The following is a 24,605-nucleotide window of genomic DNA, read 5'->3' as shown; positions in this document are numbered from 1 at the left end:
CGGGGCCTTTGCCGGCTGGGCTCCCCGGCCCCGCAGACGCTGGCGGGAGGCTCCCCTGGTCTTCTCCAGCCCTGCTCACGTCATTCTGCCTTAGAGTCCCACTCAGAGTCTGAGGGAGCCGGCGCGCCCGGCCACGGCCCGCAGGGACGCCGCAGAGCCTGGTCCCCAGGGGGCCCCGAGGCTGCGGCTGCACCTCCCGACCCCGCAGCTGGTGGGTCGGCGCCTTCCCCTGCGCGTCCACCACACATCTGGGCCAAGACGAAGCTGTTCTTCCAAAGGGGGTGCCTGTCGGACCTGACGTGTTAATGTTTGACCCGCGGTAACTAACTCGGCGCTGACCAGGGTGACTCCAGGGCCACGGGGCGGGGGAGGGGTCCGTGCTGCGCAGCGGCTGGTGCCGACCTGGGACCCTACAGAGATGGGGACGCAGAGGCCCCCGTCCTGAAGGAAGTCGGAGACCATACTGCCCGCCCCAGTGGAGACAGGGGACCCCCGGGGTCCCGTCCCGCCTGGGAAACACTCACCGGGGGAGGCTCCCACATGCTTCTCTCTTCACGTCGGAGCGGGGGTGACCGGAGCCCTACCACACCCAGCGAGGGGACTCGGGGGCTTGGTACCCCCAGGCGAAAGCAGCCATCCTCGACCCCCCACGTTCAGGGACCAATTTCCAAATGGGGTCCACCCCGGGGGTCCGGGACCAGCAGCAGGGACGGGGCCCGAGATGGCCTGAGGCCACTGGAGCCACGCAGCAGGCCTCTCCCCGCGGCCGATCCCTGTGCCCTGAGACACGACCCCGTGTGAGCGTGCGGGGCACACCTGCGACTGCGAGGGCCACGTGTGAGCATATCGGGTGGGAGGGAGTGAGGCCCCCCCGACTCGCGAGCTCGGCACACACCAGCGAGTGGCTCAGAAGTTGCACCAGCCGCCACCCCGCTGTGCCCCTGGGAGACGGTGATCTGCGTCCGTCTCTGTGTCCTGCTCCCGGCCGGGGGCAGCGGGGACAGAGAGGACCGGCAGCCAGCTTCCCCCGCTGCCGGGAGGGAGGGAGCAAGAGGGCACCTGCCGCGGACAGTGAAACGGTGGGGACCCCGCTCACCTGGACGCAGCCTCGGGGTTTGGCCCGGTGACCCTTTTGGGCTCATGGGGAGCGTTTCCTCATCCGACAGACAGACATCTGGCGCGAATCCCCAGCGCCTCGGCCCACACCCAGCAGCCTCGCGACCAGGAAGGAGGGGGTGCGCTGGCAAACATCCCCCCTCACGCCTCCGGGCTGGGCTGACGCGTGGGGGACGCGGGGGCGCACCAGCCAGGGGAGGCCCCGAGCCGACCTCCGTCAGGTGCAGGGACGGCTTGTCACTGCCGCTTTGCGCCCCTCACGCACCCTGTGCTGTTGGGACAAACCCCGGCCAGGCCGCCGTCCCGCTGCTCGGCAGACCCGTTCTCATGCCTCCGGGCCAGTAGCACCTTGTCCTGGGGCGGACGCACAGACCGTGCCCCCGTGCGCCGCCCCCCACGGACGGTACGGCATTGACAGTTCTGGCGAGGGCGCCTGGGGGGCAGCCGGTGAGGCGTCTGCCTTCGGCTCAGGTCATAATCTCGGGGATGGAGGCCTGCGTCGGGCTCCCTGCTCAGCCTGCTTCTCCCTCTGCTGCTCCCCCTGCTTGTGCCCTGTTCAACTGTCTCTAGGGGAGGCCTGGGAGGGGGCTGAGCGCCCCACACGCAGGTACCAGCTGACCCGGGACAGAGCAGGAACCAGCACGGATCCCCCTGGGGGCCCGTCGTGCAGAGTGGGGGCCATGTGGGAGAAGCAGGGGTACGCCATCACCAGGAGAAAGGCCGGACCGTGCACGGGGCAGGGCAGGAACCAGACCACGGGAGCCGGCCCTGCGCACGCCCACGCCCAGCTTCCGGCTGAAACTGTGGCTCCCTGGTTCCTGGGAGCCGTGGACCCTTCCCCCCCAGTCCTGCACCACTGTCTCCTGGTGGCCAGAGAGAGGGCGGTTGGCCTTCTCCACGTGGCTCCCATGCCAATCCCCGGCGCTGGGCCCAGAAGACTCCGGAGGGCAAGGGAGTGGGCCCTGGGGAATGCCACGGCCGCCAGCCCTAACCCGGTTGCCGGGATACTCGCGGGGGAGAAACTGGGATACTCCCCGGCTGTGTGGAGGCACCGACTCTCCCCTCCTTCCCAGAGGTGCTCACGCCCAGATCGCCCGGCGTCCTCAGCTGGGCAGGGAGCGAGGAGGGAGCCGTCCCGGGGCCTTGAGGGGACGGTCCTGCAGCACGAGGGCCCTCCGCGCCTGTTCCCGGGCCAGGGGGAGCTGCATGGCTGCGGACAGGGACGGGGCTGTCTCGCTGTCAGGACACATGTGGTCGGCGAACGGGGCCGTGGCTCAGCCACCGTCTGTTCTCCTGCAGAGAATTCTCCTGTCCTGGTCCCCGGCAGCGACGCGGCCCGTGGGGGGCACAGCCTCACCTGCCCTACGGGACGGAATGACACGCCACAGCTCCGGGAAGATTCGGTCAGCGAAGCCCGCAGGTGCACGGCGGCAGACCGGCCATGGGGGACAACAGGAGCATCCACAGACAGCTGGATGCCTCTGGAGGGACCTGGGGCCTTGCCGTCCCCAAGGGGACACGAGGACAGGGAGCCGCGGGGGAGACCCTGGGACCCGAGGCCCCGGCTCACGGAGGGGAGCTCACAGCACAGCAGAGACACGGCTCGGGCGGGGAGGGGTCTCCGGAGAACCCCACCTCATCTCAGGGCCCTGCCGGGGCTTCTGGAAGCTCGGACTGGTGGAGAAATAGATCGACCCCGCCCGACCGCCCGCGGGCCCCGTGGAAAGCGCCTCAAGGAGCCAGAACGTGCGTCACCAAGACAAGGGCAAAGGTCAAATGAGACGTTTCCAGACACTCGAAACTCACAAACTGAGTAAATCTACCTCAACTGACCTGTGAGCAGAGGCCCGCGCCGTCGACCGGGACGGGAGTCCGAGGGGGAGACCGAGGCAGTGGCTTCCTGTCTAGTCTGTGGTAATTGTTTGCGAACGAGTTAGGGCTCAAAAACCAATTTCACTAGGACTTGGACCGCGGGGCACAGGGCCCAGGCTAGGACCAGACCACAGAGGAGGGTCAGCCTGGCCTGGGGGCCCCGGCTTCCACCGTATGAGGCAACGCCATCCCGCACACCTCGACCCGGGAAGGTCTGCACAGAGGCCCAAGGAGGCCTGTCCGCCTCTGAGAGCCCGGGGATGGGCACTCTGCACCCCCAAGTCCGTGGTGCAGCCCCCCCAGCCCTTGGGACTGCCTGCAGGACACAGAGCCAGGCTGGGGGAGCCCCTCGCCCTCCCTGGACGTCCCCCACAGCTGCTCCCGTGTGAGGTCCCAGAAAAGGCCACTGCGCCGAAGCACGGGCTGAGGTGGCCCAGCACACAAAAACAAACTAAAGCATCGTGCGGGGCTGTGGCCGCCGTGGCCCGGCCGTGAGCAAACCGGCCTCCACTCGCACCCCCCGCCAGTTCCCGGCATTGGGCGACAGCGTCCAGACGGCCGCGGACGCAGACCGCTCAGCACACGTCACGTCAGCCTGGGGTGGAGCGAGACGGGGCCCCCATCAAGCTTCTACCCCTCCACGTCCCCTGCGTCCCCGAAGGCCCTGCTCAGTCGTTTCTGGGTGTGTCCGAGCCCCTGGCTGCTGTCCAGGGCACCTGGGGGCTGCTCTGTGGGGACGGGAACGTCCCCTGAGCTCTGAAAGCCGCTAGGACGGGCCCGTCGCGGGCGTCTCTGTGGGGAGCCCGCGCCCGGGGGTGTCGCTGTCAGGATGGGGAGCCGGCCGCCAGGGGCATGAGGGGCAGGAAGCACGTCCCGGGGGCCCTGCACAGGAGGGGGACCGGCTCTCGCCCCGACCAGCACTCTGCGCCTGAGAAGAGCAGGCCCCGCGGTCCTACCCCTTCCTGTGTGAAACCGTGGGCTGGGCGGTGTCCTGTGGCAGTTGTGACCAATGACCACAAGGCTATGACTTAGAACAGCCCAGTTTATTTTCCTACAGTTCTAGGGTCAGAAGTCCCAAAGCCCATGTCAGCGAGACGTCCTGTCCGGAGGCTCCAGCGGAGAATCGGCTTCCAGCCGTTCCCAGCCTCCCGACCCACCTGTACACCACGCCCCCAGCCACCTGCAGGGCCCGCGGCCTCGCTCCCCCCCCCCCACGCGTCTCCCTGGTCCCTGACCCTGCCCTCCTGCCTCCCCTACCCTGTGACGATGCTAGGATCACACGCAGACCCCAGACGCAGCCCCTGGCTCAAGGCCCTTCGCACCATGTCAGGCAGCACCCCCACGGCCTGTGGACGGGGACGGGGCTGTCTCTGGCGCTGTCCCTCAGCTGGCCGCAGAGGTTACGAGGGATTTGTGTCCAGAGTCCTAAGTGTGGGGACATCAGGTATCCGAATGCCGGCGTGCCATCAGCCCTCTCACAGGCGGCCGCAGCCGCTTTCGGGACGGCGACACGGGCTTCCGCGCCCAGAGCGAGGGGCCGTCCATGGGGGCCAGCCTGCAGCCGGGGTGCCAGGAGGGCGGCCCGGTCTATTAAAATGTTGGATTTCCCCCTAATGACAAGAAAGGTGGTGTCGGGTTGGGTGTGTTTTCCTTTCTGGGTCCAACCTCCGTTATTCTCACAGCAAAACCTTCTGGCCACTTTTGCCAGTAAACACCCCGAGATGGGTGTCCCCCCCCCGCCCAAGACAAGCAGTGGGCACATGGTGAGCCCACAGTGTGACAGGGTCAGCCTCGAGCCCGGAGAAGGGAGCCCAGCAATGGCCAGAACCTGCCCACGGGGCGGGGGGCCGGGGCGCTGGAGGGCGTCTGTGACAGAGGAGCCCCCCCCGCCCCTGGGGCGAGAGGCTGCAAGCGGTTCAGCCCCAGGGGCAGACTTGCCCAGGGTGGGGGGAACCGCTCAGCTGAAGTCATTGGTCAGAAGAAGCCCCTCCCAGCTCCACGGACAGCGGGCTCCGGGGGCGCCTGCCGGCCTGCGGTCCTGTCCTAGAGGGCTTCCCAGGAGACTGCAGGGGAGGGGAAGGTGTGTGACTGGCCTGCAGGGCAGCATCAGGAGGCCTGGGCTGGAGGGCACGTCCCCTTCCTCAGGACCCAGGGCAGGGGCAGAGGGCCCGGAAGGTGAACACAGGCTGAGATGACAGATGACAGGAAGGGGCCCCACGTTCTCCCTGAGGCCTCCCAGACGGCCTGACACCAGGCGCGGTCCAGGTTTACAAGCACGGACGGGCCTGTGTCCAGGAAGCTCCTGGCGGGCTCGCCGGCTCGCAGAGAACAAGAGACTGTCTGAGCGGGAACATTTTTTTAAAACCCAGCAGCCTAGTAACAAGATCCAGCAAGCAGAGGCAGGTCCGTGGCCCTGATCCCTCCAAAGGGACACGTGGGTGGGTGTGGCCAGGCAGGCAGGAGGGGGTGAGAACCGCCCCCCAGGACTTGGGGGCGCAGGCGGTGAGGGGGCAGCTTCGTCCGATGGAGACCATCACTTCGGACAGCCCATAGCCAAGTAAGAAACGCAAAACCCGGTCTCGGTCACGGCGCCCCATTTCCTGCTCCTGGTGTCCCCCCGCCCCTCCTCCCAGGCCCTGCCCGGCCCGTGACGGTCCCCAGAGCTGAGCGAGGCGTGATCAGGACCCGTCCCAGAAAGCCGACGTGTGCTGTGAGCTCCCTGAAGGACGTCCCATTAAAGCCCAGAGCCCCACGGTCTGCCCCATCCCACAGCTCACACACAGGCTCAGACAGGGCGAGGCCCTCGCCCAGGGTCCCACAGCGCTGGGTGGCGGCTCTGGAATCACACGTGGGGCCTGGGCTCTCAGCCATCCACCAGGGCGGAGTGGACAGCCTCGCGTCCGGTCAGCAGCGGCAGTCCTCCACCAGGTGGCCGCGACGCTTCTGTCCGAGGACTGTCCGCGTCCCACAGCCACGAAGGCAGAGTGAAGATCAGCCGCCACCACGAAGCCCGGGGCCTCCCCGTGCGCTGCTCAGCCACGCAAGCCTCACGACGCTCCTGTTCTGCCGCGCAGGCCTGGTGCTCGGGTCCAGCTCAGGGAACTGGCCCCAGACATGAGGGGAACCAGCTCCGCCGGGAGAAACAGCGGCACCCGAGGGAAGGCTGCCCACCTGGGAGGAGCGCGGCGCACGGCCCAGCATGGACCCTGGAAGCCAGGGAAGCGATCGACCCATCCGGGCTCTGGCGTCGCCGGCGACCGAAAACTCACTAAGTAGAAAGAAACATTGAAAAGACTTTTTCCCCCGTTTGTCACATTAGCCAGACTTTGAAAGTGATGGCGCGCAGCCCAGGCGGCTTGGGCTGGACCGCGCACAGGCCCTGAGGCAGCCCCTGCCCCCGGCCCCCAGAGGGACCCAGCAGAGTGACCAGCGGCGCCTCGGCACCCTCGGCCTCCCAGCACTGCGCCAGCCAGGGGCGAACGTACGCATTCTGAGGTCAGGAGCAACACCAGCCCGTGGCCGGCCCCACGGAAAACGGCCCAGACACCGGCTTCAGGCGCAGGACAAGGGACACACCTCGGCCTCCCTCCTCCCCCAAGCCCACCGGGTGGGTTAGGTCTCTGCCACCCAGCCCGCCCAGGGAGGTTGGTGGCGCTACCCCCCTCCCTGCATGCCGCCCCCCCGCCGGCCTCCCGACAGCACAGGGTGGGGACCACACTCTCCATCAGGCCCTGAATCCGTGATTCCTTCCAAGATGAGGCTCCCGGCTGTCTAACCGGAAACGTGGAGGAAGGGTCTCCGCTCCTCCTGGAGGACTAGGACGTCTGGGCTCGGGCCCTGCACGGGGGACACCCAGCCTCCAGCTCCGAGCGGACGAAGCAGCGGCTCCAGCAGCCGTCGCGTTGCCGGGACCGGGGCATCCGCGTGGCACAGGCAGGCGCCGAGAGCCGGAGACCCGCTGCCGAGCCGTGAGCTCCCTGCACGGCCTTCTTGCAGCCCACGTCCCCCGGAACAGAGCGGCGCCGCCCGCACTCCCGCGAGCCGCCGTGCGAGCAGGCTCCTGTGCACGGTGCGGTCAAAGGCCGGCACCCGCTGGAGGGCCCCAAACTCGGTACAGAACGGAGGACGCCGGATTATGACTCATTCTGAGTCTCCTCGAAGGAGCAGTGAAATGTAAAACCAGGTTCTTCAGACCAGAATCCAACGACGGTCTGAATAATGACAGACAAGCCCCACGTGGTGGCCGCGGCTCCAGCCCCACCCGCCCCGGAGGCCACCACGCTCCCGTGGCACACACTCCCGCCCATCTCCGGGCCAGCCCTCCTGAGCCTTGGGCTCCGGCTCGAGTCCTCTCCTAGGAAACGCCCTGCGAAGGCCAGCAGGGCCGGCAGGCAGTGCTCTGTCCCACCCAAGGCCCTGGGGCGCTCCAGAAACCAGGCGTGGCCCAGGGTCCCACCACCGCGCAGCTCAGCTCTGGGAGCCACTGCCCGGCTTCATCCCGGGGATCAGCCTGTGGGGACCCCATCCACCGGCTGAAACCCCACAAAGGGATGTGCCTGCGAACAGGCCCTCTCCGGCTCAAGCTGCAGACAGCCGGAAAGGCCGTGCTCGGGCTTGTCTGCGCCCCGGGAGCCGGGGAGGCGGGGGGTGCTCCTGCAGGCACGGCGGGCGCGGCACACCCCGGCCGGCAGCCTTGGGGTTCCATCGGGCTCAGCGCCCCGTGATCGGAAGCGCTTTCTGACAGCCGGCCTGCCGTGGCCCCGACCACCAGCCCAAAACACAACCAGCCGGTCATCTAGCCGGCCAAAAAGCCGCAGGCCGGCAGACACGGGGCGCGACCACGATGGGTGTCGCATGTGGCGTGTGGCCGAGAGACGTTTGCAAGGGAGGGAGGGGGTCCCGGCGGCGAGGCGAGGCTCAGAGCAGGGTCGGCACACGCGGAAGGAGGGGGAGGGCGCCCGGACACCCGGCGGGGGGCTGGTTCAAGACCCTGAACCTCCAGGGAGGGGAGGCCGTGCGTCCGAGAAGCCAGGCCACAGAGCCAGGGGCCCAGAGCACACTGTTCTCATGGTCCTGCACGCTTACTGCCAAACTGTACCCCATGTGATAATCCTACAAGCACAGCAAATACACCTTTTAATTCTCCCAGTACCGGACCCTCCTCCTCCAGAACAGTGTCAGGGCTCTGGGAGTTACACACGTCAGGTCCCGGGACGTCCACCTGTCCCGGCTGAGGCTGAAGCGCGGCTGGCGGGGGCTCGGCCGGCTGTGTTCTCTGGAGAAGGACAGCAGAGTGCAATACCTGTGATAGGCCCCACCGGCACGGGGGGACCACACCTGGGCCAGCTCGGCAGAAGGACACACGCGTGAGCAACGGCCAGCCCCGCAGCCGGAGCCCCCGCGGCCAGAGACCCCGCAGCTGGATCCGGGGCCGCCGGCTGCTCATCAGCGAGACCTGCTCACCTCCCCCCCCACACCCTCCTCTGACCCCTGAGCTGGCCGGCAGGTCAGCACCACCACCCCCCACCCCGGAGACCACCCCTTGGCGGCCCAGCCCTTCCCAGCAGGCCTTGGGCCATGAGACAGGACGAGGCTGACTGGACGTCGTATCAGAAGACGGGCTTTGCCCTGTTTGGCACATCCCAGGAGAGGAGGTTTTAGGGAGCCTCGGCCTGCCCTAGAAGGTGCCTGGTGGGGAGGGGACGAGGGTCTCCAACGCATCTCCATGGCCACGTGCCCTGACCGGCATCGGCAGCATGCGGCTTCTAACGGATCCCCTTTCGGGGACGGGGGGACGGCCGCTCGCCGAAGAGAAGCAGGTAGGCCTCCCAGCCCTGGACGGGGGCTGAGAAGTGGGGCGTGGAGGAGACGCCTCCCTCGGCAGCTTCCCCTCCCAGCCTGGACGCCCCCTGCGGTCCGGGCCTGTCTGGGGTGGCCTCACCGCCGGCACGGGGGCAGGGATGGGCCCTACCCCCCACCCAGAGCCCCGCCCCCTTTCCTAAGGGCCCAGAGACCCAAGCCTTTGCAACAATTTGGATGAAGAGAACTAAGCCCGGCTGGTGCAGAGAGCGGGGACGTGTGCGCACATGTGAGTGTGCCCACATGTGAGTGTGCCCAGTGTGTGTGTGTGCGAGTGTGTGCGTGTGCATGCGTTCATGTGCGTTTGTGCGCGCATAGACGTGTAAGCATGTGCATGCGCGTGTCGGGGAGGTGCAGCGAGGGAGGGGGTAGGGCCCTCCGGATGGGGTCAGTGTTGCTCCTTCCAGGTTTCCCCCCATAGCACTTTCCCTCTCCTCCCGCTTCGGAAGGAAAACAGGAGTACCCTGAAAAACAAGTTTTGCTGAAATTCAAAACTATCTTATGAAGTCGTGTATCCGAACCCTGACGGCGGCCCCGAAGCCGGGCCACAGCTTCCCCGGGAACCGGGCCGCCTCGGACGAGTACTTGCCATCTGCTTTGGTCCGATGCGACCAGGGCGCGGTGCCCCCAGGATGACAGACGCCCACAGACATGGAGGCCCCAGGATCTGTGCTTTGTCTGTTCAAACCAGGCCCCCGGAGGCCCACCCAGGGACCCTGAGCTTCCTGCGGGAGTCCTAGCGGCGAGAAAGGGTGGGTTAGGGTGTCACAGACGCCGCGGTGTGCGCAGCCACGTCAGACCCTGGGAACCCACACACGTCCACCAAGACAGCGGGTCTGCCGGCAGCACTGGGCCTCCGAGGTCACAGACAGCCTCGGCCCGTGGACCCCCCCAGGCACCGAGTTACCGGGGGCGGGGTGGGGGGGGTGAAGGCACCAGCTCATTTATGACCATCAGACCCACAAGAACAATTCTTAGACGAAACAGCAAAAGACGTTCTTTTTTTGTGGGAGAGGGGTCAGGTGCAACACAGAGACATGGAAAAATGCATCATTTTTAGTCCCCAAAAATGTGCAAATCAGCCAACTGGGCCTCCAACCTTTAATTCCCAAGGATGATGTCTAAGGGTTTCTAGAAAAAATTGAGCCTCTGGGAAGTTAGGACTTCACACACACTAAGTCTTCTCCGGTAACACCTAGAGGGGGCAAGTGTTATCCCATTTCAAGAGGACTTAGTCCCAGCAGGGGCGAGTCCATGCTCCCCGCTGAGCCCGCTTCCTGCATTAACCTCCAGGATGCAAAGAGACGTGCATTCCACGGGGTGGGGGGGGGGTGGCTTCCTTCCCAGAGGACCCTAGATCTGGGCCACCCCAGCACAGCCCCAGGAGTGCTCGGGACACTGAGCACATGTATTTTCCCCACCAGCACTACCCGCCCCCCAGAAGTCCACCTTAGGTCCGACACCCTACCCTCAGATCTCAAGATTACATCTCACCAAAGCTTACGGACATAACGTTGTATTGTTTCCACTCTGTGGCTAAGAGCCATCAACCCTGATTTCCTCCCCTTTGATTACAAAGTTTCATAAATGGGAGGGGGGCGCTGGGCGCTCCAGGGTCAGAGAAGGGAGGAGGCGTGGGGCTTACAAACTCCAACACGTGCAGCCCTGGCCTGGTCCCTGTGGGCCTCACCGCCCCCCCCCCCCCCCCGCAGCTGCGGGGACAGCCCCTCAAACCAGGACTCACGGCCCCAAGCAGCCTGGGAGGTGGGTAAGAGCCCAGGGAACACAACAAGGTGTAGGGACAAACGTGTTCCCCAAGCGCCCCCGGACTTGACTCACATGGAGGAGGAAACATACAGGTGCTTCCCGCGGATGTAGTGAGGGAGTTCCTTTTCAGAAAAGTCTAGGGGGCTGTCTGGGCTCAAGTACGCCTACTAGAAACAGTGAAACAAGCGATTGCTTCTCTCTCTCAAGTCCTGTCCCTCCTTCCTGGCCAGCTGTGGCCAGTAGGTGTGTTGATGCTGTGGGGACCACAGTCCACATTCTCCCACAGTCACGCCAACCTGGAGAAGAGGGCTGTTGGGGACAAATGTCCGCGCAGCACGGCCGTTCCACCGGGGACTAAGTGAGACTCCCCTGGGGTGGGGGGGGCCCTTCCGTGACTGGCCTGCCCCAGGGCCTCCTCCTCCTCCGGGGCCTTTGTGGGGCCAGTTGGGAAGACAGGCTGGCCCACCGTGTGTTTGGGGCCGGGCTCCCAGGAGCGGGCACAGGAAGGCGCGGCGCGGCTGGGTCGGCGGCCCTGGGCAGGGTTCGCGGCCCTCGCAGGGAAAGCCGGGTGCCGGCAAACAGCCGGCTTCGGGGCATTGTTCCCAGCCGCGGCCTGGCACTCGGCTGCATCAAAGGGGACCGCGCGCAACCCGACACCCTGGCGGGCGCGGGGACACAAGCCTGGAGGCCCGGCGGCGCACAAAGGCTGGCCCTGGGAAGCCCGGGGAGTTTCGCCTCAACAGGTTGGAAACGCAACGAGGGCGCTGCGCGCTGCACGGTGCTCCCAGAGACCTGCCAGGGCCCGCGCGGTCACTCCCAGGCCCGGAGGCGCGACCCACTGCGGCCATTCAGGCGCCGGGAGGGACGAGCCCCGTGACGCGGACACAGGCCCTGCGGGCCGGCGGCCGACGACCCGCGTCTCCGGAGCCCCTGCGCGCGGAACGGCCCCCGCCGCAGCCCCGACCCCTCGTCCGCCCTCCGCCGGCAGCGCGTCCGCCCAGCGCGCCAGCTTCCCAGCCGAGTCGCCCAAGTTTGGTCACGACGCGAAGAGCTCAGGAAGTGGACGGTCCCCGCTACCCCTCGGCCCTGCCCGGTCTTCGACCCCGCGGTGCGCCGGTGGCGCGAACCCCCGCAGCCTCAGAATGAATGGCCGGCGCGGGACACTCGGGACACCGGGCCTCGGCGCGACCCCGTCCCCCTCCGCTCGGCCCCCGCAGCCACCTGCGCGCGTGGGCAGAGCCGGGCAGCCTCCCGGGACCGAACCCAGATGCGCCGGGCGTCAGGCCGCCGCCGCCTGGACGGGCCGGACACCCGCACCCAGCGCCGCTGGCAGGGGGCCCGCGGCGAGCCAGGAGTCGCGTCCCCGCCGGGTCTTACCTGGCTCCGCGGCGGCCGCGCGCACCCCGAGCAGCAGCACCAGCGCGGCGAGCACGTCCAGGAGGCTCCGCGGCCGCCGCCGCAGCCAAGGCCACCTGCGGGCGACAGGCCACAGACCCGGGTTAGAGCGCCGCGCGTGTCCACCTCCCGCCCGAGCGACGCGCTGCCCCTGCCCAACCCGCACCTCGGCGCCATGCTCCGCGGGCCCGACCGTCAGCGCCGCGGATGCTGCGCGCTCGGCCGCCGGGTCGGGCAGAGGCGGGGCGGGGCGGGGAGGTGGGCCGGGGGCGCGGGGACAGGCCGCGGCGGGGCGGGGCGGGCGCGGGGGCGGGGCGCGGGGGCGGGGCGCAGGGAACGGGCCGGGACCGGGCGGGGACCGAGCGGGGCGGAGCCAGGGGCGGCCGGGGGCCTCGGGACGCGCGGAGGAGGAGCGGAGACCCCGCGGGGCGGGGCGGGGCGGGGCTGGGGCAGGCCGGGGGCGGCCGGCGGCGGCGGGACCCGCAGGGGAGGAGCCGCGACCCCGCGGGGTGCAGGGCCTCGGGCGCCGGGTTGGACCCGGTGGTGGACGGCGGGGAGTACGCGGGGGCAAACGGGGCGCGGAACGGGACGCAAGCCCGGGGCCGCATGACCCGCCGCTCCCCGGGTCCTGGCGCTTTCTCCCCGCTCCCGCCCTCTGTCCCCTGCGCTCCAGGCCCGCCCGCGCCCCCGCCCCCGAGGGAGCTGCCTCCCGCCTCCGCCCGAGGCCGCACGTGGGGTCCAGGCCTCCAAACCCCGCGGGGTCCGAGGGTGCCCAGTGCGTCCGGCAGGCGGGCGGTTGGAACAAAGACCTTTCTTGCTGGAGGTCGGCGGATGAGGAGGAGGACGCCGGGCTCCTCCTGCCCAGCGTCGTGGGCACAGTGGCCGCGTCGTGGCGGACCCCCGCCTCACTGCCTCCGCGGGCGCGGGCCCAGGACAGAAGAGTTGCCCCAAGCCCCACTGCCGGCCTCCTGCGGCGGCTCCGGGTGGATGGGCCCTACTCCCCACGGAGCCCCCGGGCGCCCTCCACCCTGGTGGGGCCCTGAGCGGTCTGGGGGGTGCGGGCAGTGAGAAGGCCACGCAGCTTGCCCCGGTGTACTCCTGCCCCCAGGAACTGGCCACAAGCGCCCCATTCCCCTCTGGGGTGCAGCTGCCCCTCACCAGAGCCTTCCCTGGCCCCTTCCGGAGTTATGTCTGCTCTTCCCGGCACCTCCTCGGGCCAGAGCTCCAGAACCCCCCTGGATGCAAGCCTCCAGCTCCTCCTGGCAGCTGTGCCCTCGGGTCCCGCCCTCACAGCCCCCCGTGTCCCCTGCACTCAACCAGAGCTCATCATATCCAGCTTCCCAAAGTCAACTGCTTTTCCCTGTACCTGGCATTCTCCCCGTTTGCAGAGAGCAGAGCCCCAGCACCATTGCCTTCGGCTGAGTAACTTTGAGCGAAGGGTTCTGACGCCCCCTCCTCTGTCCCTCCAGTCCTCTCCAGGCTGGGTGGAAAAGGGCGCTGGTCGTCCACGGCAAGCACAGAATCAAACAGAGGATCGGGACCCACTTTTTTAAACGTGAGAGAATAACATGGATGAGAAATGATTAGCACAGAGTTTTGGAAATTTTGGAAATTGTTCCATGTGCGGACAGAGGTGGACTGGGGCCCCCCGGCGTGCGTCTGTGTCTGTCGGGTGCTGGTGCAATGCGTGGGGGGAGGGGTTTGCCCGTGTGCCTGTGTGTGCATGCCGTGTTCACGTGTGTTCAGTGTGGTGGGCAGGAGCACGTCTGGGTCCCAGGTCTGTCCGTCTGCCTTCCTTCTGTCTGTGGGTCAGAAGCCCCGCTGTAGGGTGGGCTCTGAAGGGCAGCATCTCCCCTCTCCCAGGTCACCGGCCGCACAGGGTCCTGCTTCCACCCAGCCCAGCTCATTCTTTTCTAAAAAAAAGTATTTAAATTCAACTAGTTAAGATGTAAGGTATTGTTAGTCTCAGAGGTGGAGGTCAGGGGGTCCCAGCTGCACACAACACCCAGGGCTCATTCCATCCCGTGCCCTCCTGAATGTCCGCCCCCCCCCCCGCCGTTTCCCCATCTCCCCACCCCGTTCCCTGCAGCAACCCTCAGTTTGTCTCCTGGAGTTGAGAGTCTCTCACGGTTTGTCCCCCTCTAACCAGAGAGGTTCCCTTCCCCTATGTTCATCTGCTTTGTTTCTTAAATCCCACATGCGAGTGAGATCACATAATTGTCTTTCTCTGGCTGACTTACTTCACTCAGCACGATACCCCCAGTCCCATCCACGTCGATGCAAAGGGCAGGACGTCTCCCTTTCTGTCGGCCGAGTCACCTTCCGTCGTGTAAACGAACCCCGTCTTCTCCGTCCATTCATCTGCCGACGGACATCCGGGCTCTTCCCGCAGTCTGGCTGTCGTGGGCGTCGCTGCTGTGAACACTGGGGGGCAGGGGTCCCTTCGGGTCACTCCATCTGCATCTTTGGGGTAAATACCCAGTAGTGCGGTTGCTGGGTCGTAGGGCAGCTCTATTCTCAACTTTCTGAGGACCCTCCACGCTGTTTTCCAGAGCGGCCGCACCAGCCTGCGTTCCCACCAACCGTGCAGGAGGCTCCCCTTTCTCCGCGTCCTGCCAGCACCTGTCGTTTCCCGACTGGCTGGTTGTGGCCGCTGTGACCACCGTGAGGAGGGGTCTCACCGTGGTGCTGCTCTGACTGTCCTGGATGCTGAGGGATCGGCCCTGCCCACTCCCACACCCGCAGATCAGATCTGCCGCCACAGGTGAGACTCAGGCTGGTCCGGCCCGTCTGGGGCTCTAGGGAGGGCAGCTAGAGCAGCGGGGCGGGTGATGCGTCCCCCCCTGCTCCTGTGGCAGGGGGTCCCCCTCCCTCCCCTTCCCCCTTCCCCAGCCCTCCCCCCTTCTCACCTTCTCTCCCCTCCCCTTCTCTCCTGTCCTCCCCTCTCCTCTCCTGGGCTTACCCGCTCTGGTTGGAAACCCCGAGGCAGGGATGCGCCCCGCTTTGCAGGCCTGGGGGAGAAGGCCAGCGTCAGAGGACGGTCTGCGGAGCGAAAGTGCTCTCAGCAGCAGGAAGTCCGAAAACAAGGCTTTCTACTCTGAAACACTTACGACGGCTCAACTCAGTGCTGTGAAAGCGGTCTGCGTTCTTCGTCCCCTTTACTGTGGCACCCTGGGTCACTGCTCTGCCGTTCCCGTGGCACCACACCTTTCCCCTTCATTTACCAGCAAATGTGATCACCGTAGAAAGCACGGAGAGCAGCGACCGGCTCACGGAAATGCCCGCAAGCGTCGTTCCGCTAACTCTGTGCTGCGGGTCTTCCCAGCCTCGTCCACGCAGACCCCAGGAGGGCCAACACGAATCAACTCACCCCACAGACGCGCCCGGGGCAGGGGAGACCTGGGGGCGGGCAGCGGAGGGGCAGAGGGTGGGGTTGTCCAGAGTGAAGGCCAGGGAGAGAGGGCCATCCCTGTGTGCGCTGGGGGTCCTCGGACACTCGGCTGGTCTGAGGGGTGGGGGGGGCGGTGGTGGTGCTTAGAGCGTGGGGGACGGACGGGCTGAACGCCGGGCGCCGCCGGCCTCCTTTCCGTTCCTTGCGGTCGTTGGCATCGCGTCCCTCCTTCCCCAGGGAGCGATAACAGAAGTGACGGAGAGGGCGGTGCTGGTCCCCCGCTTGTCCCGGGAAAGGTGAGGAGGGTGAGCAGTGCCCAGCGGAGCCCTGGCCCCGTGTCTGGCCGGCAGCCCCACCCGTGGCTGGAGGCGGGCTCCAGGTCCGCTCACGCAGCGCTGGGTTTGGTTCTGTCCGTCCGCTGCGTTTTGTCTTGAACCGACGCAGCGTTCTCGAAACCTGCGGTGGAATCTCTCAGGCCCAGTGCGTGCGCCACCGGGGTCCTTCCTGCTCCACGGGCACGGACCACATGTGCGCAGAGACAGGGAGGAGGCTCTGGGGCCGGGGAGCAGCGCAAGGCCAGGGACAGGGAAAGAGCAGGACATCGGGCCTCTCTGCAGCCGGGCCCTTCTCCCTGCCTCCAGAGGCAGCCTGCGCTTGCCGCGTGGGGGAAAGTAACTTTTGCTCAGGAAGGGAAGACGCTGTGTGCTGGCAGCGTGGGCGGGGAAAGCAGAGAGCGCGGCTCGTTCAGGGCCAGGCCACACACCAAAGTCCCCCGGCCCGAGTCACAGGGTCCGGCCCGGGCTGACCAAGGGCAGGGGCCCATCCGAGACCCTACAGGCCGGCCTCCGCCTGACCCACAGCTCCCCCGCCGGGCACGTGGCTCCCCAGCCCTTGTGAGACAGCAGGGCCGGTTTGTGCTTGCAGGTCTCGGTGCTCGCTGCCCTCACGGGCAGCTCCCTACCCGGCACTCAGCACCAGGCAGGCTGCTCCCGGGGGGAGTCCCGTCCCGGGGAAACACCCGCCGAGGGGAGGGACCAGGGGAGCCGACTGCCTTTCGCACCTGCCCGACTCCAGCCTTCCCCGGGCAGCCGGGCGAGCAGCAGCGGAGCCGGTGTCCGTGGGGGTCTCTCGCAGCAGAGCCTGGGAAGGGCGAAGGAATGACGGATCTCCAGCAAATACAGTCTTATGGCCCCGGATGGAATGCACGGAAATCAGGCCCCCGCGGCCCCGCTTGCCCAGCACCCCACGCAGTGTGCCGCTCTGACCTCGGAGGTGACCTGAGCGACGGGAGGGGCCGGCGGCGGCGATGGGCTCCGCGCGCCAGGACCACAGGAGACCTCTGGCTGTTCTCTGTTCTTTTCCACATCGCCAAAGGCTCCTACAATAAACATTTATATTAATTGTAGAGGGGCCACTTCCTCATTTCACTGGTGCGAGGAAATGTCTCAGCTCGTGTTGAGTCATCAGAGGGGAAGGGAGGGTCCCTGAACTCTCCAGTGCATCGTCTAACAACCCGGAATGTTCTAGCTCCTGGACCGCCTCCTCCCCGTAGAGCGGCACCGGGTGCCCCAGGACGAAGGGAAACACCCCACGCTTTGTATCCTGCAGGTGCCAGAAGGAAGGAGTCCAGGTGACTCCCGAGTCCTGCCAGCCTGGCTGCCTTCCACGACAAACAACACGGCCCCATGCCCTCTCCTTCCTCGGTAACCGGACACAGATGGCCACGCAAAGCCCCCTCGGGCCACTCCTGCTGCTCCCCTGCGATGAGCCAGGATGACCGCTCGGGGCAAAATCCCCAAGCTGTGCCTTCGGCCTCCGCTCACCCGCACACACCCCAGGAGCAGGGCTGACGCCCTTCTGGCCCCGCGTCCAGAGCACCCGACGACGGGCCGTGCCCTTTGCCCTCCGTGCCCAGGCCTGCCCGCCCCGTCTGCGCTGCTTGTGCTCACGTCCACCCAGACCAGCAGCCTAGGAACCCCCGGCCCGCCGCCCGGCCCCACCTTTCCGTGACGCCCCCATCCCTGCCGAAGCTTCTTCTCCTTCCCTGGCTCGTTTTTTCGGGTATTTGCTTATGCCCTTCCCCCTTCCCCCTGGAGAGTTCAGGCCCCAGAGGACAGCCCCTTCGCTTTGGGTCACCTGAACAGAAGGAGGCCGGGAAGGAGCAAAGGCAAACACGTTAAAGCTGGGACAGGCGTTTCGAGGTGTTCCTCGCCAGGAGCCCTGGTGCAAACCTTCAGGGCGCGACCGGCCTGCACCCCCGACGACCTCCACCTTCCTTTGCCCGTCCCCCGTGTGAGTCGTTTGTGCACGCCGCCCTCTCCCCCACCCCCAACTGTGAGCCACTTGAACGTATGAAACGAACATGTGCTGTAACTCATGTTAAAAATCCCCAACACTACGGACAAGGCTCAAGTCCCGCTTGACCTGCCTCTTCGTCTCCGTCTCCTGACAACACCGTCCTCGTTATTACGCTTCTGCTGGCTATTTTAAAATGCATTTTCCAGACGCATGTTTCTCTAGAAACATAGACATGGAAAAAGTTGTTTTATGAAAATCTTAGGACACACGGGCAACAACACTCGTGGGCCCGAACGCCCCGTGTTGCGGCTCTTCTCGTGTCTGTACACATGCGTGCGTTTCAGCGAGGGTTCCATTACTCCGTGGTGGGGACACAGCGTACCGTTTGTGAGACTTCGGTTGTTTTGATTCTTTGCTTAAAATAATACACGGCCTTGAAAAGAGACGGAAGGCAAGGCAAAGAATGGAACAGAAGAGCCAAACGCGGGAAGTCCAGCGGAAGGTGAAGAACAGTGAGATGGGCTCATCCGTGAGCTCAGTTGAGCTGGGAAAGAGCCAGGACTCTGAAAACAGCACTACAGGAGCCTCTGCGTGGAGACCGAAGAGAAGGCCGGGTACGGAAGACAGAGCTGTGCATTCAGGAGCAGAACTCTTTGAAGAAAAATGGCTGAAATTTTTCCAAGATGAGTGACAGGCACTAAACCTAGATCAAAGTTCAGAAAACATGCATCGAGATAAGTGCTCAAAAAAAAAAGTAAGGGGTGCCTGGGCGGCTCCGTGGGTTAAGCCTCTGCCTTCAGCTTGGGTCATCATCTCAGGGTCCTGGGATCAAGCCCTGCATCAGACTCTCTGCTCAGTGGGGAGCCTGCTTCCCCCACCCCCCTGCCCTGCCTACTTATGATCTCTGTCTGTCAAATAAATAAATAAAATCTTTCTTACAAAAAAGTAAAACAAACAAGCAAACAAACAAAACAAAACAAAAATTCCATATGCATGACATATTCAAGCTGCTGGGGAAAAAGACATAGAAAGAGTCTCTAAGGCAACCAGAGTACAAACATGGAAACACTACGTGCAGAGAAGCAGAGGTAAGAATTATGGTACAATTCTCCTCAGAAACTGTGTAAACTGGATGACCAGAGCCCTGAAATAAACAGTGCTGAAAATATATGTTAAAAATTAAGGATAAAAAAAGACTATCTTGGACAAACGAGAACTGTGGAAATTTATTGCTGGCAAACATTTTATAAGAAATGATAGCCGACATTCGTCAACCAGAAGGAATGGTATCAGCCCCCAGCTGGGTGCTCAGGATGAAAGGAAGAGCACCAGAAATGGAAGAAACAGAGATAAGGTAAGCCTTTTTCTCTTTGTTTGTAATTGCTATAAAAGAGACCTGCTATCTCCAGGAAGTACAGAGACCATGTGTTGTGCTCATGGCGTACCTGAAATGACATGTACAATAGTCATGAAGGATGGAAGGAAGGGACTGGAAGAATATTGCTGTAAGCTCCCGACACTACTATGAGGTAGTCTAATGCTACTTGAAGGGAATTAAATTACTTGGAGTAATTTAAGTAACTTAAGATTTATATTGTAAACTCTAGGGCAAACACTAAAAAAATTTCAAGTGGCATAAGTAATAAATCAAGAGAACATAAAACAAATGATTTTAAAAATTGCTCACCTGGGGCACCTGGGTGGCTCAGTCGGTTCGGCATCTGCCTTCGGCTCAGGTCATGATCCCAAGGTCCTGGGATCGAGCCCCACATAGGGATCCCTGCTCCTCAGGAAGCCTGCTTCTCCCTCTGCCACTCCCCCTGCTTGTGTTCTTGCTCTCACTGTCTCTCTCTCTGTCAAATAAATAAATAAAATCTTAAAAAAAAACAACTAAAAACATACTCTTTTCAAGTGCACGTTGATATGATCAAGATATACTTTTTTTCTGGGCCACATAAAATCTCAGCAAACTTAAAAGAATATAAATCATATAGAGTGTGCTTTCAAGTCATGACAGAACAAGAAATCAAAAAGATATCTGTAAAGTCCTTAAATATTTAGAAATCCTAAACAACATAATTCTAAGTAAGTCAAGTTCAAAGGGGCATCTCAGGGAATATTTCAAATTAATTATTCAAATAAAATTCAAAAAAATTATTCAAATTATTCAAATTTTTAAAAAACATTTCAAATTAATTAAAAATGAAAATTAATTGAAAATCTCAGAATTTGTGGGAAGACGCTGAAGAAGTGCTTCGTAGGAAATTCATAGCACTGAATACCCACACTTAAAAAGAAGAAAGTTCTCAAAGAAAAGACTCAGCTTCCATCACACAAACCTGGGGCGGGGCTGGGAGGGAAGGTCCAATCAAGCACAAAGGAAGTAGAAGAAAGGAAATAATACAGATCAGGACAGAAAACAATACAATGAAAATTACTGAAACCAAAATCTGACTTTTTTGTTTCTTATGTTTTGTTTTGTTTTCTTTTCAAGTTCTGGCCACACAGATCATGAAGAGGACTGACATAACTCACCAACACCAGGAATAATAGCGCGGACATCACTACAGACCCTGCGGCTTTTCAGAAGAGAATATAGGAATATTACAAACAATTTAATTTTATCCTAATATGTCCTGTAACTTAGACAAAATACACAAATTCCTTGAAAAACACAGGGGAGCCTGCTTCCCCCTCTCTCTCTGCCTGCCTCTCTGCCTACTTGTGATTTCTCTCTGTGTTTAAAAAAAAAAAAAAAAAAACTTAAAAAAAGAAAGTCCTAAGGAATGTGCATAAAAGCTATCAGAATTAAGGGAGTGTAGCAAGGTTGTAAGATGTAAGGACAACCCAAAAAATTGATTTATTTCCATATACTAACAATGAACAGTTGGAAATCAAAATTTGAAATAATATTTAAACCAGATCTGTGTGCTAAACCGTATAAAACACCACTGAGAGGTATTGAAGAAGTACAACAAGTTGTCACCTCATGCCAGTCTGAGGGGCTAAAACCAACAACACGAGGAACAACATGATGGCGAGGACGAGGGGCTCTAGGAGCATTGATTTGTACCCTGCTGCTGCGAATGCAAACCGGTGCAGCCGCTCTGAAAACAGTGTGGAAATTCCTCAAAAACTTCAAAATAGAATGACCTTTTTGTCCAACAATCATATTATTGGGTATTTACCCAAAGAATACAAAAACACTGATTCCAAGGGATGCTTTATTTACAGAAGCCAAGATGTGGAAGCATGCCAAGTGCCCATGGACTGATGAATGGATAGAGGGGGCACACACACTCACGCACACACTCACACCCTCACACTCACACACTGGAATATTACTCGGCCATAAAAAAGAATGAAATCTCGCCATTTGCAGCAACATGGACGGAGCTAGAGAGTTTCGTGCTAAGTGAAATAAGTCAGAGAAAAACAAATACCATATGATCTCACTCACATGTGGAATTTAAGATACAAAACAAACAAGCCAAGGGGAAAAGAAAAGAGACAAATCAAGAGACAGACTCAGTGACAGAGAACACACCGACAAATGGGTGAAATAGGTAATGGGGTGGAAGGGGGCGTTTGTCCAGACGAGCTTTGGGTGATGTATGGGATTACTGTCACTGTACTGTACCAGACACTAAGATAACCTTCTTTGTTAACTAGCTGGAATTAAAATAATATCTTTTAAAAATAAAGTTTGCATGACATTGGGCAAATTTAAAAAAAAAACATAAAGAAGTTCTGAATATGCAGATAGTTATACCATGTGTTTGGGTCAGAAGATTCAATACTGTTAAGATGTCTGTTCTCCCTAAATGGACCTACAGATATAACATGATACCAAGATAAAACCCACCAGTGTTTTGGCAATGCTAGCAAGCTGGTTATAAAATTTATATAAAAACACAAAGAACCAAGAATAGTCAAAAGAATGTTGAAAGGAAAAACCAGTTGGAAAATGTACCCTACCTGATTTTGATCATTTATTGTCAAGTTATAGCAATTAAAATGGTGCAGTATTAGCAAAAGGATATGTAAATCGATCAATAGAACTGAACAGAGAATCAAGAAATAGACCCATGTATGTGGTCAACGAACTTCAGCAGAAGGTCCCGATCTCCTCTGTTCCCCTTTCCCATCAAGGGACAGCTCAGACCTGGAAGAACAAGCCCCACGTGGGTGGGTAAAGCCACGCCAGCTTGAAAACGCTGTTTCCCAAACACAGCTCAGGAGGGACTGGCCGCATGTCCACAGGAAGTGTGCCCACTTATAGGTCTTGCTTTGAGAGGAGTTCAAATCAATGGTGCACCAGGTATTTCTAGAGCATGTGCAGACCAGCAAGACTGGTGCCAACAAGGGGCCATTATCATTGACGTTATTCCTGTGTCATGTCCCACCTTTACCAGATTTCCAGAGGAACAGACCTAGAAAGCTAAGCCAATATCAAACCCATCCATAGAGATGATAAAGAGTTGTGCCCATCCTTTATTCACCCACCGGAATTGGCCAAATAGAACAAGCCAGATGGTACCATGTTCAAGGGTGGTACAGAGCCCCTGGAGTGCTCCTAACACTGCTGGTAGGGGCACAAATCAGACAATCACTTTTAAAAACTAGCGGTATCAGCAAAGTGAAAATGCCCATATCTGGACCCAGCAGCTCCTCTGTTGAAAATATACCCAACCGATACAGTTGCACACGTTCCCTAGAAAACGTGCAAGGATGTCATAACAGCAAGATCTGGGAACAACATACATGTCTATCCGTCGCTGTGTTAAGGTAACACAATGAGACACTACTCAGTGACGAGGAAGACGAGGAAGACTGTGCTCTGTGCGACAGCACGGGGGAACTTCACGGCTATTACCAGTGAATGGAAGGAGCCAGACCTACTCTAGGATTCCCTGTACACTAAGTTCTTACCGTTCAGTGGTCAAAAATACCGAAAGTCATTATTATGGATCATAAGGAAATTGGGACATTTTCCAATTCATTATGCACGATGAATATGACTTTGAGAATTACGTCAGACAAAGACAAGGCATGTGTGTGCACTCACCTGCTAACGACTCACCTCCCTCATGAACACAGAGGCAAAGAACTATCCAGTGGAACCCACCTGTGCGCTTACGGACACTAACTTATTTCAGGAACATCTGTTACTACAAGGGTCCACTTCAGTAGGTCAAAAGACAAAAGCCATGTTGTTATGTAAACAAATGCCAAGATAGGTGCCTGGGTGGCTCAGTCGGTTAAGCCTCTGTATTTGGCTCAGGTCATGATCCCAGGGTCCTGGGATCGAGCCCAGAATTAGGGTCCCTGCTCGGCAGAAAGCCTGCTTCTCCCTCTCCCATTCCCCCTGCATGTGTTCCTTCTGTCACTATGTCTCTCTCTGTCAAATAAATAAATAAAATCTTAAAAAAAAACTCATAAAAACAAATGCCAAGATGTTTAATACAATTCAATAATCGATGATAAAAACTCTCATGCTTTGGGGCAAAACATGCTTCCTTCTTAACTTGTTGAAAGTTACCTATTGTGAAGTATTGTACATTCCGTTTAAACATCAGTAAGAAGAAAATGATAAAAATTTGGTTAAGAATAAACATTTAATTATACTTGAGATCCTAGACAATGTGATAGGGCAAGGAAAGAAATTAAGGTTAATTATTGGAACTGAGTGACAGTTTGCATGACAACACTGCTCATTTCGGGACTCCAAGAAGACCAGTCAGAACACTGCAAAAACATCAGAATGAAGAAAAGTTGGGAATGGTCGTCAGAGACAAGGTAAACAATAGTTTTCTTACAAATGAATGATAATAAAATTTAATATCACGGGAAAATATCTTACAATAGTGACAAAACACATGAAATGCCTAGCAGTGAGCTTTAGTAAGACGTGCATACGACTTGCTGAAAATGACAGACTTCTATCCGGGGACTGAACAGGAGACCTCCATAAATATCAGGCCCCTCCCCGTCCTAGGACTAGTGAAGCCGGATGGATAAGAGGGGACCTTCCAATGTCCGAGAGAGGACGAAGCACCATGTGGAGGCCCAGGGTGGCCAGCTCAGGAACACGTCCTGTGATCACCACCCCCGCCCCCTGCCGCCCACAGACACACACACACTTTTCTCCTGATCCTGGATTACAGTGTAAAGAATTCATACTTCATCTTTTGTTTCGGGCCCTGTGTTTGGGGGAACCGGCCGGGACAGCCAACGAGTTCCTGGCTAAGGGTCCACGTCAAGGCCCAGGAGAATGGACAGGCAAGAGCACATCCTTTTAGCCAACTGGCCCACACTTGGTCTCCAGTGAGCACCTTGGCAAGCCTCATCCGTGAGATGGTGGCAGCAACATGGTTTGCCTCCCCGCGGCCAGGTGATGATGCGGCGAGACAATCGCCAAGTTCAGCATTGCAGGAGGCAGAAGCTGAGGCAGGAGATGGAGTCTAGGGGGTACTTTTTTCCACTTTAGAGATGGGCTCAGGGAGGGGAGGCATTTCCCCCCAGGTCCCATGGCTGGTGGGGCAGAGAGGGAACTCAACTAGATGGTCTAAGAATCTAACCCTCACTCTCCCCACCCCATGTCCCCACCTGAAGTCGGCTGTTTTCCAGAACGCCATCCTCTTGGCACTCCTGGTCTTGGGGAATGATGTTCCACCCCAGCCAGTTGTGTGGGACCCTCCGTGCCCTCCTCCTCTCTGCCCTGCATCCCACCAGCTCTATCTGTCTTGTCTCCTGAGTGCGTCTGCATCTCAGTGTCTACCACTACCATGCTAGTCTAAACTGGGGTGCTCCATGCTCTCTTTCGTACTCCAGTCTGTCCTCCACACTGAAGTTGAAGGGACAGTTTCACGGCCATGGGAGAGCCAGTGGTGACTTCATGACCCTC

The 24,605-nt window shown here is 60.3% G+C and overlaps 1 protein-coding gene across 1 annotated transcript in view; it reads right to left on the bottom strand.

Annotated features, from left to right (window-relative positions):
- Positions 1 to 12,284, bottom strand: part of COL18A1 (collagen type XVIII alpha 1 chain) — a 79,803-nt gene extending 67,519 nt beyond the window's left edge. Inside the window, exons 1-2 of the mRNA XM_046003781.1 lie at positions 12,176 to 12,284; positions 11,992 to 12,086 (exon numbers count right to left, since the gene is read on the bottom strand). Coding sequence (XP_045859737.1) covers positions 11,992 to 12,086; positions 12,176 to 12,186 — 106 coding nt within the window. The 5' untranslated portion in view covers positions 12,187 to 12,284. The remainder of the gene's footprint in view (positions 1 to 11,991; positions 12,087 to 12,175) is intronic.
- Positions 12,285 to 24,605: the final 12,321 nt, after the last annotated feature.

This window comes from Meles meles, chromosome 4, assembly GCF_922984935.1.
Source record: "Meles meles chromosome 4, mMelMel3.1 paternal haplotype, whole genome shotgun sequence".
NCBI classification, from domain to species: domain Eukaryota; kingdom Metazoa; phylum Chordata; class Mammalia; order Carnivora; family Mustelidae; genus Meles; species Meles meles.
The sequence above is the reverse complement of the archived record's forward strand: the minus strand, read 5'-3'. Positions and strand labels throughout refer to the sequence as shown.